This window comes from Hypomesus nipponensis, chromosome 8 (genome assembly GCF_054491055.1).
Source record: "Hypomesus nipponensis isolate SF chromosome 8, ASM5449105v1, whole genome shotgun sequence".
Classification (NCBI taxonomy): domain Eukaryota; kingdom Metazoa; phylum Chordata; class Actinopteri; order Osmeriformes; family Osmeridae; genus Hypomesus; species Hypomesus nipponensis.
In genome coordinates, this window is record NC_140368.1 from 12820298 (window position 1) to 12833942 (window position 13645).

Genomic DNA, 13645 nt, shown 5'->3' on the forward strand with positions numbered 1-13645 from the left:
CCGTTTGGAAGGCATGTAATTGGAAATGCAGTGTGTCTTTTTTATTGTATCGCTATTTTGTAAAGATTGAACTGAATATTTTAGTTTCCCTTGCTATTTTCAATATTGAAACGGTCATGTGGACATGGTTGTACAGTGAAAGGAAACCTTTTTCGCTCTTGTTCTCCCTGTGTATAGGCCTAATTATTTTTCCTCTTTCATTTGTTCACTCTCTCTCAACTATCCAATCCGTTCTGAGGAAAATACATTTAATGAGCTTCACTAGCTCTTTAACACGAGATTAAGTTTAATGTAAACCATGTCACTTAGGCTACATCGTGCAAACACATTTTTTACGATACGGTAGGCTATATCTGATCACAGCAAAGTAGCCTAGATATATTGGCAAAACTTATATCAGTTACAATGTTGTTTGGGATTTCTTCCAGTACCATTACAGTATCAACGCTGTGATTTTAATTTCGTAAGTGCCAGATCAACATGTTTGAAAGGATTCCAACGCAAAACATGGACGCGAGTTATTCGAGTTATGGAGTTATGTCGAAGCGCTCATCCACATTACACCTGTGTACAGTGCCTGTCACGTGGCACTCTGTACTTCCGCAGTTATCCTCAAAAACAACTTTAGTCTGGTAGGTTCTCTTTCACCAACAGACAACTTTCACTCGTCGTCCTAGGCTTATAGGCTGTGTGGTATGGTTAAAAGTAAATGAACAGTCGAATTAGTTGTGAGCCAGATCAACTCATTAATTTTAATACAGCAACAATAGCCACGTTACAAGATTCTTGGTCTGAATTTAACCGATTCAGGATTTAGGGTTTAGATGCACTAGGTCGCGTAGCACCTCGGTAACAATTGTTTAGGCTGACAGGACTGCTAACTTTCAAAAAACCTTGGAGTGAGATTTTTGCTGCGTACAAGGAAATCCCGCCCCCCAACTCGAGACGACATTTCACTTGTTTGCGCGTCTATGTTGCTTCACTCAGTGTATCTCGTCCATTTCTGTTTAAAACGTTCGCAGAACTTGGATATATTTTGACCTTGCTAGTACTCCGTTTCCTCCAGGAGTAAAAAGAAAAGGAAACCAAACGGAGGAAAATCAACAATGGCTTCAGGTAAGCAGTCTTAATTTCAGTGTTCCAGTCCAATTCAAACCACGAACAGGAAGTGTATCATGTGAGCGTTTGTAAAGTGAACTTTTGAAGGTTTTTATTGCACCGTCTCGGGTATAAACTGTGTATTTGATTAAGAACACACTGTAGTTTATCGACAGTTGTATTTACCAACACAGTATAATTTACCTCTATTCAATCTTTCAGTACATTTATAATATGAAAAATATGAATTAAACTTTAAACTATCTTTTTCTCTTTGTTTGTCCTTCTATTCCTCATTGTTGCTCTCTCTCTCTCTCTCTCTCTCTCTCTCTCTCTCTCTCTCTCTCTCTCTCTCTCTCTCTCTCTCTCTCTCTCTCTCTGACAGGTAACTCCCTCCATCTCTCAGAGCTGAGGATTGTGCTGCTGGGGGGGGGGGGGGGGGAGATGAAGGGAACAATTTACCAGGAAACACCATCCTGGGCAGAGAGGAGTTTGACCAGAGTACAGCTGCTCAGTGTGTGAAGAGACAGGGAGAAGTATCAGGGAGGAAGGTCACTGTGGTCGACACTCCAGGATGGCGGAGGATTTACCCTGTAGAGAGGAGTACTGAGCTGGTTAAACAGGAGATAGTACGCAGTGTGTCTCTGTGTCCTCCGGGACCCCACACTCTCCTCCTGGTCATCAAGCTGGATGTCTCTTTCAGAGTGAAAGACAGTAGATCAGTAGAGGGACACCCACAGAGTCTGGAGTCACACTATAGTGCTGTTCACTCATGGGGACTGTCTGGGAAACACAACCATTGAGCAGCACATTGAGAGAGAACGGAAGGCCCTCCAGTGGCTTGTTGAGAAATGTGGTATAATGTCCTCAACAATGAGAACAGGGGTGATGACACTCAGGTCACTGAGCTGCTGGACAAGATAGATGAGACGGTAGCAGCAAACAGTGGATATGTGTTTTACCCTGAGATGGATGTTTGTAAAGAAATCAACTGTTGAGTTCAGAAGAGTATCAGACATCACCACTGCCTCTGAAAAGAGCCAAGAGTACAGAAGGTGTACCTCCAAACAGTTTTTATCTGACTATTAACTGTACTAACAGCAGCTCTGGTACATACATAATTGTCAGAACCAATTCAATACCCATCATTTTAATATTCCTCAGCAACGTATAGGGGGATTTGAACTCAAATGGACTCAAACTCAATTTGAACTCAGGGATTAAACCACAGAGATCTCCACACACCAGATTAAACCCTGAACCTGCACACAACATGGAAACACAAGGACCGGTACGTAGACTAGCAGATTTTCTGCCTAGATACAGTTGTTATTCTAAAGTGACAGGTATGTGAAAACCTTACAGTTTGATGATTTAAATTTCTCTTTTCTTACCAGATCCCAACTTCTCTGATGCCAGAATTAACCTCACAACTTTCAGAGACTTCATACAGGTGATGGTTCAGTTTGATGTTATCAGAGGCATTCTTCATCTTCTCTGTATTTTTTACCATAAAGGACATTATCACTGTCGTCCTGTGTCCCCCAGGCTCCAGTGCCCCCATGCAGGTGTGTTCCAGTGCAGGTTGACAGGTCTGGCCTTTCAGATGGAGGGAGAGGGGGAGGTGCTCTACAGAACTGTCCAATGGGACGAAGGTCTGCTGCACTCCACAGGCCAGACACCGGCAGGACCCCTGTTCAACATCAGCTGTCCTCGGGGCTCTGTCTCTCAGCTGCACCTCCCACACTGTGAGATTCTCTCTGGTGAGTTCCACACCTCTCACAACTCACTAACACCACGCTTGCCCTACTCCACTCTGAAATTCCGCAGAATGACACCCGGCTGTTTTACAGGAGCGGGTCTGAAGTCCTTGTCTGTGGCTCATGTCAGTGGTGATGACGTGGAGCTTTTGCCTCCCCTGAGGGTGACTGACACGCATGTGGTGGTGAACATCACAGACCAGCCCCTATGGGGTCTGGTGAGACGGGTCATACCCTTCCTCGCCAGCAGGGGGAAGGTGCTGCCCTTCCTCCAGCTACTAGGCCCCAAGCGCTCTATTCTCAACCTGGTGGTTCTGCCACACAACGTTCCATTCCAAGAGGTAGTCCTTCCAACACGCCCAAAACACATCAGTATTTGAATCGCCATGGTTGCACCACAAGTCTTTTAAGGATGGATTGAAAGTGGTCAAATAAAGCAGTGGTCTTCAACCCTGGTCCTCAGGGACCCCCTGCCCTGCATGTTTTAGATATTTCCCTGCTCCAACACACCTGATTCAAATAAATGCTACTAATAACGACCCATGAATTTGAATCAGGTGTGTTTGAGGAGGGAAACGTCTAAAACATGCAGGGCAGGGGGTCCCGAGGACCAGGATTGAGAACCACTGAAATAAAGGGTAGAAATTGGTGAGCTTTGTCAAGAGGGTGAAATGCTGACATGTTGAATACATTGTCTTGTCTTCAGGTGGGGAGGATGCAGAGGGTGGGCTCCTTCATAGATGTGTGTTCAGACTGCACACTCTCTCATGGAGAGGTCTACAGCCTCTGCTGTAATGCGGTGGAGGCAGATTTGATTCAACCTAAGGTAAACTCACTCACTATATAATGATGTCGTTGTCTAACGTTAGGTTCAGACGCCTTTTATATTATCTGGGTTTATTTCATACTCATTTGGTTCCCCCTTAAGACATGATGTCGTCCAAGTCAGACAGACGGTTTAGATTTAGGGGTTAACAATGCTCTCGTTTGTGTTCCAGCGTGTTCAGGTCTACTGGAACTACGGTCCAAACTACCACCCCACCTTCCAGGTGTTTCTCAGCCCCCACACAGAGGAGGTGGGGCTGAGGCTACTGGCCAAGGCGGGAAAAGGAGAGGAGGCGTGGGCGGCACGGGTTCCACTAACAGGTACAGGACATCCTCAGGGTCCACATTCAGGCTTCTGTTTCTGCAGTACTTTACTGAAGTGAATGATTGGCAACAACGTCCGCCAACCTGGGTTCCCTCTGCACAACCAGGTTCCTCGTCTCCGGGAGGTAGGCAGACTGAGCAGGCTCAGAAGGGCTCTGCAGAGGAGCAGCTGCACTCTGCAAGAGAAATGTTCGTGGAGCGAGTGTCCAAGCCTGTCCTGGATAATCTGCTGGATAGACTTCTGCAGGAGGGAGTGATCAACAATGGTGAGCGAGAGGCCTTGAAGGTGGGACAGAGGGAAGAGAGAGCAAGGGCCACCATCGACATGGTCCTGAGGAAAGGACATGAGTCATGTTTTGTGATGAGACGTCTCCTGTATGATATGGACCCCTACTTACATTCAACACTTGGCTTCAAAGAATGATGAAGAGGATGAATTTATAGCGGTTCTGTATGGAAATTCTGGTACAACGTTTCAGTCTTGTACAATCTTATTTTTTAATCAATTTTTATTTCGGCCTAATTAGATTGAGCATCATTGTCCCATCACTGTCGAGTTGTTATATTATTCCATTACATTTGCTACCCGGGAATTTTTTGCATAGGGTTTTAGACACACACGCACACACACACACATGTAATTAGTTTAGCAGACACTAAACGACATACAAATGTATTAACATAATATTTGATAATCATTCTGGCAGAGCTTTCTTAAAAAGTTATTTTTGGCTTTGTTTCCTTGATTGTTTAAATAAAGCTGAATTACATTTAGATTTGGAATTTGTGGTTCTGTGACGGAGGATCTGGGACTTATTGGACACCCACCTAGGAGGCTCAATCCCCCCCAGATCCTGATACCTGTTTACCTGGAGGCTGGCCTGTGGGAGAGCCCGAGGTGGGGGCTCTGCCCTGGGGTAGCTGGCTCCCTGACGATCCCATGACAAAGGGTGCTCACCTACTAGGCCTCTGACATCACCTTGGACCTGTCCACCCCCCTTACCCCTTTACCTTATATAGCTCTGCCCTCAGTTCCCATGAAGAGTAATCCATGAAGGAAAAAAATGTTTTTATTTAGGTAAATACTAGTTGTGCAGTACAAAAAAAAAAGGTGTGCGTTACATAATTCCATTGGCACTCTGGGTACAATTACCAACTAGCAACAACAAAATATTTAATGAGAAAAGATAGTCAAAACAAATGTAACCTTCACGCTGCCCTCGTTGTCGGTATAGGCAGCCCATGTCCTCCAGGTGGCACTGTCTGACTCCAGCAAACCCCTCTCTGATGTACTCCGTTGTTGTCTTCTGTACACCCCTGTGTTGTCGTCGGGGGCAACGATGCATGGGAATGGGTTTGGTGTTTAGAAACAGTTTAGGACAAATTCCTGAGGATATGGCTTTTGGCAGCACAGCTCCCAGGCTGTTTGTTCTACACCAGCAGAGTCCCAGTAGAAGCCGAGGCCCTGAAAAGACATGAATTATAGATAGAATCCATAATGGAACTTCGCTTCCCAGCTCGACAGGACACAAAATGAGCGACGCTAGTTCAGGCATGGCACTCGGACAGTGTGCGTCATTCGCTCATTAACTACACCTGTGTTAGCCAACTCAAGCCCATTGGGCCACGTCCGATAAAGCGGCATTGAAAGCCCACGCGGATACGCACACACTCACTCCTGGTTGCTGTTTGATCGGTGCAGCTGCCGCCTTCCACCATCCCCTTCTCCCCCATGCTGTCTGTATGTTCTATCCATCAGGGGGATTATGTCGCATCAAGGAGGCAGGGAGCGATTCCCTTAGATTCATCCACTCCGCCAAAGTCAAACCTATTTCCATGTCTATGGTTATCAATAATGTTCAAATCTAATACGTGTTTTGACTCAACTGTAATTCACTTGGACTTTTTTATTGGATGTGATTAGATTTTTGGATTTCCAATCGTCATTATTACTTCAGAATCCATGGAAGAGGATGGGTCAACATTGATAGACTGCAAAGAAGAAGTCTGAAGAAGAAGTGAATCTTCAATCAGAATCAGAACCAAAATATGCTTGATTTTCTATGTACATTTACACAAACAAGGAATTTACTGTGGCAGGAAGGTGCATAAAATAAACCTATACTTAAATAAATTAAAAATGGAAATGTACAATAGTCTAACAATTCTAAACAACTAAACAATAGGTCAAGTATAACATATTAAATAGATATTAAATAGGATAACATAGTGCATGAATTATCAATTGACTGAGGATCAGCATGATAGTTTGAATGTGTTGGATTAGTGCAAAAAGCCACTTTGTTCGACTTGTATCCATGTATGACTAAAATAGCAAATCAATAGGATATTTATTGTGGTTGTTTTCAGTCTTGGTGTGCCAGCTAGGTTTTAATAAAACCAACTGAATGTCCAGCTGTGTCCAGTTTTAGGGAATTCAACTTTCCGTGAGCCCTTACAGCACAATGAAAGCACATCCCTGAAGGGTTAGGGAATGGTGTGTGCTGTATATAAGGACGTGGTCACGGTCTAGACTGCAGGCATTACTCCTGTTTTGAATACTGTAAATGAAACTGTCACAAATAGATCAAATACATAGGTGACAGACTGCTGTTTACATTTCAAATACATTGATTGACTTTATTCAACTATACATACTTTATATTTATATGGTGTATATGTTCTCAGCATATGACTACATATCAATATTGCCTAGCTTCTTGGGGAAAGAGAGGGCATCTGGAAAAAAACCACTCCAGGACAAAACCCTCTAGATATAAACTGCCTCCTGTTTTCTGAGGGACTGACATCTCCGCCTCTGATACCATCTGTGGCCTGTTGTGCCAATTTATGTCAAGGAGAAGAGAGGCGAGTGTGTGTGACAGTGCAGCACTTTTCTTCATGTAATTTCCCTGTAATGTTTGAATCAACCTCAAACACAACCACATCCCCACTGCAACACTACCAATTGGTTAAATTGTGAGTTTGAAGAAAAACAGGTCGCAAAGGGGGTCATAGGGAGCCGGGCTATTAATCAGAAGGTTATTGGTTCGATTCCCGGCCGTGCAAAATGATGTTGTGTCCTTGGGTAAGGCACTTCACCCTACTTGCCTCAGGGACAATGTCCCTGTACTTACTTTAAGTCGCTCTGGATAAGAGCGTCTGCTACATGTAATGTCAATTATTTTATTTAGCCAATTCCACCAATGACCACAAGTAACATAACTTATGCAAATAACTTAAGATATGGACATTCAATTTACTGGGTCATTTTCCAAACAATTAATGATAAAACAATACACATTTTTAAAAAAAATCTTAACTTACCCCGGCTCAAACAGAACACAATTTACGGCTGAGTGTTTGACCAATCAGTGTGGTCCTATTTGAAACATTCACATTTTTAAATGAATCAAATGCATTTGAAAGTGAATATCTCCACCTAGTGGTGCAAAGGGCATCCTACCAGACCGTGCTCTTATCAGCATGGTGCTGCTGTGTGTGTTCACAATGTTTATCCATGTAGTCATTTAGCAGACGCTCCTATCCGGAGCGACTCACAGTAAGTACAGGGACATTACCCCGAAGCAAGGAGGGTGAAGTGCCTTGCCCAAGGACACAATGTCATTTTGCACAAATCGAACCAATAACCTTCTGATTAATAGCCTGACTCCCTAACAACTCAGCCATCTGACTCCACAGCCTGCCTGCTCCACTGGGTCTATGACCAGTAGGGGATCTATCCTAACACGTGGGCTATGAGTTGACACACACCTGGCTGTTGTCCATGGCATGACTCTACGGTGGGCTGCTGACAGACCGAACCACCCTTGTCTCAACACAGAGAAGCAAACAGAGCAAAGAGAAAGCACCATCAACAACAAGACCCCCACCATCGACATCATCGGGCCCTTCCACTCGGACTTCCACGTCCGAGTGTTCCACTCACGGATTGGCCTGCACAGTCACATCAGACGCTGTGCTGAAACCCAACTTCCAGGCACGGGAAATGTTCTGTAGGGTGTTTTCCGAGACTGCGATGCTGACGAGTCTTGAGCTTGACCTTGTATTTCACCAGGTCGACAGCCCCTATGGCAACCGAGATGGACATCTCCCTTACACAGCCAATGGCGGTGGAGGGAATGGAGACCAAGAGCTGCGATCACATGCACAGCCATACCTTCTGGCTGCGAAGATTGACATCCAGGGATGTGTTAAGGCCGGTGCTCTTCCTGGTGTGGTGTGGGCATGGGGCCTCATAGCCATTGTTAAAGGTTAAAGGTCAGTGCCAGGACAGTGCTATTGGGAGCCCGATAGATTCTCAGATAGCGCCGAGCACCCCAGTACTCTCACTGACCAGCAACCCAGTGCTCACAGTGAAAACAGTGAGGGGGGGGGGGCATACGAACCCTCACACTTTTTTGTCACTTACCCTCTTTCTCTGTCACTTTCTCTCTCTTAAGGCCTTCCCTTCCGCTCTCTCTCTCTCTCCCTCTCTCTCTCTTTCTTTATTGAAACCATGGTTTTTAACTGAAACTGTCACTTTCTCTCTCTTAAGGCCTTCCCTTCCGCTCTCTCTCTCTCTCTCTCTCTCTCTCTCTCTCTCTCTCTCTCTCTCTCTCTCTCTCTCTCCCTCTTTCTCTTCCTTCCTCTCTCTCTCCCTCTTTCTCTTCCTTCCTCTCTCTCTCTCTCTCTCTCTCTCTCTCTGTCTCTCTCTCCCTCTTTCTCTTCCTTCCTCTCTCTCTCCCTCTCTTCCTTCCTTCCTCTCTCTCTCTCTCTCTCTCTCTCTCTCTCTCTCTCTCTCTCTCTCTCTCTCTCTCTCTCTCTCTCTCTCTCTCTCTCTCTCTCTCTCTCTCTCTCTCTCTCTCTCTCTCTCTCTCTCTCTCTCTCTCTCTCTCTCTCTCTCTCTCTCTCTCTCTCTGGCTGGGTTTTGTTGAAACCATTTCACTTATAAGGAAATGGTTTTTAACTGAAACTTCCTGTAGTAGAATAACATATTCCCCGTCTCGTCTATCTGGTTTAATGTTATTTTCTTCTACCTGCCAGTGCTGTGCTGGTAAAGGGCTCAATCAAAACCATGTCTTGTATGAGGAAATGCAGTTGTTTTTCAGAGCATTCCGAGGAGTTGTGGGTCTCATGACTTCTAAAAATGAGAGGTAAGTATGACATAATCTAAACAAATGAGGAATTAAACTCTGCCAGGCTGTTGTACACTAACCTCCTCATCATTCCAGAAATGTGACTTCTCATCCTCACACATAATTATCACTGCACTGTGTTATGTACTGCCTCCTCGTCCGCGCTCCCAGACGCCTCCTGTCCCCTCGTGTCCCCTCGTGTCCCCTGTGCCCGTCCTGCCCCCGGGTGGTTCCCCGGACCTGCTCCGGCCTCCGGGCCGCCCCCCGGATCTGCGTCGGCCCTCTGCCCTGCCTCCGGGTCGTCCTCTGGACCTGCTCCGACCCCCTGCCCGGCCTTGTGGGACGTCCGGTGACGTCCCTTGAGAGGGGGGTACAACTGTCACGGCCACAGCCGTGCCCCCCCGGTTTCAGTTTTTTGCCCTGCCCTAGTTTCCCTGTCATTGTCTTCACCTGTGTCTCGTTCTCGTTAGCATCATTGTGTCCACGTGTGTTGTTTGGTTTGTGTATTGAGGTTTCTGTTTGGTGTCCAGTCTTTGTCTTGTCCTTAATACTAAAAATAGAAAATGAACAGCGTCATCCAGCAGCTGTTTAAACTGGCTGAATGAGGCCTAGTGGTTGTCTCTGACGGTAAACTACCCTACGTTATTGAATATTTTAATTCAGGCTACATGTGTTTATTTTGATCTGATATTAGTGCTTTCACATTAAAATGTTGTGATACATCTGTAGGCCGTTAGAATTGCATGAGCAACCCGCCCTTTCCAGAGGATTCAGAACGCGGCGGCCCGTTTGGTCTTCAATCTACCCTACTTCCTGCATAGCTACTTATTAACAAAGGACCATTATTCTAAAGTGTTACTGATTGTTCTTCTTTGATTTTTCACAATGTATGCTTCACGTTTTGGCTGCTTGCAATGTTTGGGGCTACCTCGTTGTTATGATCAGTGACCCATGCTCTTTTGTAAAGCTCTCTCTTGGAAGTCGCTTTGGATAAAAGCGTCTGCTAAATGCATTAATGTAGAATTGTGTCATTTTCTCACAGTAAAAGTTAAAGAATAACTTCCGAGGTTCCCTGCACTGGGGCTCTAACTCGAAAATCGAGACTCGCAGTCACAATACGATGTCGAACAACGTATTAGCCAGCTACGCCACCAAACAAGCTTACGTGTTAATTCGGGTGGACGGTCTTTATACAATAGTCTTTTTATCAATTAAACTAGATTACACTGATTTTTTTCTTATTCTTAACATTTGTGATATGTAGGCCTATTGTGAACAGGGGGACTCTATTTTTACTAATTATTATTACTGTTGACAATGTTGACGAATCATCAACATTTGTTTTCTGGGCACTGTATAGACGTATGTTACGTTTCATTTAAATAAAATAACACAACACTCAAGTGCACAGATTTATAATGATTACATTACGGATTTGGCTAAAGTTTAATACCCAGTTCATTTAGCCTGGTAGAATAATGAATCACGTGGAATTTGGTGTTTAGTGATAGGGATCACTAGCCTGACGTTGGGCTGGCAGCCAGGCTAAGGGATCACAGTCACACAGACAAATGGTGGGATATGTCACCTCCTAAGGGGGGGTGACCTGCAACTCATATAGGATATGTCAAAGTGTATCAAAAAGAGCTCACATTGATTGGCACTGAATACAAGTCATGCATTAATACTTCCTTGAAGGTGAAAGTGGAACACGTACCAGGAAGAGTTCTGTGAAATTAGAAGTCAGATACGTGATATACTCATTTCAGTGTGACATATGGGTTGATGATAAAATCTGCTTAAACTTGAGTTGTGGTGGTGTGGTGGAACCAGTACTTGAGGTGCAGTGGTGAGGCCACTACCTTTCCGCATAGTTTTACTCCCCTTCTGACATAGTTGTGACGGACGTTGGTTGGTGTACAAATCTGCTCATCTGTCCTCCTACAGACTTACTTGTCGTTAGAGTCACTGAGTGGACCATGCCTCGCCGTATCGCAACACTCCTCTTTGCCCTGCACTGTCTGTTGCCGACTTTGAGTGCGGGTAAGTTTGTCTGACTGTTGCATCCTGTGCATGTTTTCCTGCTTTCCCTCATCTGTCATACTACTACTGAACCCCACCACCCCCATTTTTTGGTCTGCCATCTTTCCCCGCTGTGTCTGACAACCCCTCAACCACCACCCCATCTAAGTCTTGTTTTGTCTTGCAGCGTTTAGTTGTAAGTGTATCCCTGGTGCCCTGGTGCAGATTGATGTCGGTGTTGGACAAGTGTTCGGGGTCAACAAAGACGACAGCATCTTCACAAGGTATGGATCGTCATGGACACAGTTGCCAGGCAAACTGAAGCATGTCACCGTGGGACCTGCAGGAGTCTGGGGAACCAACAGAAAGAATCACATCTTTAAACTAGTTGGGGCTAACTGGGTGACTGTATCTGGTAAGAATAACTACACTAATAATAATATATGGAATTGTGAGCCACCAACACAGACAAGGTTTGCATGTTGTCATTTTTAGACAGATAAAAGTGTAATGTGTCTACAACCTCAATGTGCACCTGTATGATTCCATAGGAATGTGCTGGTAAGATTTCACAGAACAAGAATGTGTCTAGTTGATGATGTCAAACCATATGGAGAAAGATTGTTAAATATATATACATACATGAACATATATATATGTTCATTTTGATATAGTACATATAATAACAGTGTGTTATTATGTTTTATATATGAACTACTTTGCACGTTGAAGTTTGCACATTTCTGTGTGAAAAGTATGTGCAAGCTCTTTCCCAGAGATGTGTTGTACATAACAAGTGTAATTCATATATGTTTTTTTTACAGACCTTTTCCATATGGGATCATGAGAAACCGTAAGTTCATGTTTTTGTTTTGGATCAGGTCTCTTGAAGCAGATTGATGCTGGTGGAGACCAGTTTGTGGCAGGAGCCAATCATGGAGATGTCATCTTCTGTCTTCCAAAGGAGAACACAGTTGGCTACAGTAAAAGAAACAGTGCTTTGAACTGGCGCAATATTCCTGGCAGGCTGAAGTACTACAGCTGTGGTCCTTATAGCTGCTGGGGTGTTAACAGTGGTGACGACATCTTTGTGAAGAAGGTAAGGCTGGGCTGGGCTGAATAATTGCTGGTCAATAAATGAATCGATTTTGCTTATCAGTCTTTGTTGGGTCCTCTAGGGGGTGAACTCCTTTAATTGTGAGGGGGACAGTACCTGGCAGCACATTCCAGGAAGCCTGTCTATGATCGAGGTGGGAAGTGACGGGTCTGTCTATGGAGTGAATTCTGCAGGAAGCGTGTACCGCAGGTTTGCCTTCACAAGCTCTTCTGGTTTCGTTCACAATTTCATAACAGTGATACGTTTGACTCTCAACTGTAAATGATTCCTTCATGAATAGAAGTGAAATGTCTCCATCGCAGGGATTCCACGTCTTCCTGTAAACCTGAAGGTACCGGCTGGACCCACATTCCTCTCTACAGCGGACAGGTGAAACATGTGTCCTATGATCTGGGCCATCTGTGGCTCATCCTGAAGAATGATGCCATCTACGACTGCACTGAGCATTGAGCACTGCTCTTACAGAGGGAGCCCTGCTGGAAAAACCCTACAGCTTAATGACTTAATCATTACGCACCCGTTAATTATTTTGGGATCTTCCAACACATCCTTAATTAGAACAGTCATAATCATGCTGTGCTTCTGATCTATTATCCGGTTCCCACTTCAAATATCCTGAAGTGATCCTGTCACTACATGAGGGTATATTTGGTTATACTTTCCAGAACTGTTAATTTTAGAAATAATCATAATGATTTCTATCTGTTTTCTTGTGACTTTGGTGATCATTAAAGCTTATTGTACTCAAAATTACATTCAACTGCTTGCGTCATGCTTCATAATACATCTCCATCACGCAGTTCTCCAGATATACTCGATTAGTGACACAAAAAGATAGCAATCTCTGTTCCATGCCAGAGTCCTGATAAATCAGTATCAAACACTAGCTAATGTTAGCTATCAACAAAACTAGCCAGCAAACGGCACGAGTATCAATCATTATTCAGTCATTTCACAAAGGGCATGTGGGCCCGTAAAAACTGCTGGACAGAATGTAATAATAATTCCTTTGAACTTAAAGCAGTAGAACTCAAATTTGAACTCAATCACTCAATAATATTGTATGACATCTGTATTATGCAGCATGCAGATACAATTCTTTCAGATTTGTCAAAGATGACTGTGTAGTATTACACTAGTGCACGTTGTCATTGTCAGGATCTTGTCAACGTTAGGTGTATGTACAAATAGGCCACACATTTATACACGCACACAAACATTCAAGACATGCTCGACACATACACAAAACACATTTTTATGCCCTCACCTCTCAAGACAGGTCTGTCTCCTCACCTCACCTAGAAGAAGAAGTGGTAGAATGAGGTGCTCATAACACCAAGAGGATGGCCTTGATAGTTGGG

General features: G+C 44.3%; 2 protein-coding genes across 3 annotated transcripts; both read left to right on the plus strand.

Moving 5' to 3' along the window:
- Positions 1-610: 610 nt before the first annotated feature.
- LOC146275223 (uncharacterized) lies at positions 611-4781 on the plus strand. 2 transcript variants are annotated; one of them, XM_084702430.1, is made up of 9 exons: positions 611-632; positions 1023-1116; positions 2263-2389; positions 2496-2551; positions 2647-2861; positions 2952-3199; positions 3565-3684; positions 3857-4004; positions 4115-4781. In XM_084702430.1, the coding sequence occupies exons 3-9, from the start codon at positions 2372-2374 to the stop codon at positions 4429-4431; spliced, it is 1122 nt and encodes a 373-aa protein (XP_084558556.1). In that variant the 5' UTR covers positions 611-632; positions 1023-1116; positions 2263-2371; the 3' UTR covers positions 4432-4781. The 2 variants fall into 2 exon arrangements, with proteins under 2 accessions (XP_084558556.1, XP_084558557.1); XM_084702431.1 differs by lacking the exons at positions 611-632; positions 1023-1116 and adding an exon at positions 1703-2153.
- A 6293-nt stretch (positions 4782-11074) lies between these two features.
- On the plus strand, positions 11075-12946 carry LOC146275224 (fish-egg lectin-like). The gene is made up of 5 exons (XM_084703470.1): positions 11075-11188; positions 11355-11582; positions 12049-12266; positions 12346-12473; positions 12587-12946. The coding sequence occupies exons 1-5, from the start codon at positions 11125-11127 to the stop codon at positions 12732-12734; spliced, it is 786 nt and encodes a 261-aa protein (XP_084559596.1). The 5' UTR covers positions 11075-11124; the 3' UTR covers positions 12735-12946.
- Positions 12947-13645: the final 699 nt, after the last annotated feature.

Excerpts from the sequence above, each read along its gene's own strand:
- LOC146275223 (XM_084702430.1), top strand. Across the intron at positions 2,862-2,951 it reads ACACTGTGAGATTCTCTCTG|GAGCGGGTCTGAAGTCCTTG; the intron begins GTGAGTTCCACA and ends GCTGTTTTACAG. Across the intron at positions 4,005-4,114 it reads GGCACGGGTTCCACTAACAG|GTTCCTCGTCTCCGGGAGGT; the intron begins GTACAGGACATC and ends CTGCACAACCAG.
- LOC146275224 (XM_084703470.1), top strand. The coding sequence starts at position 11,125 with ATGCCTCGCCGTATCGCAACACTCCTCTTTGCCCTGCACTGTCTGTTG. Across the intron at positions 11,189-11,354 it reads GTTGCCGACTTTGAGTGCGG|CGTTTAGTTGTAAGTGTATC; the intron begins GTAAGTTTGTCT and ends TTTGTCTTGCAG. Across the intron at positions 12,474-12,586 it reads GCAGGAAGCGTGTACCGCAG|GGATTCCACGTCTTCCTGTA; the intron begins GTTTGCCTTCAC and ends TCTCCATCGCAG.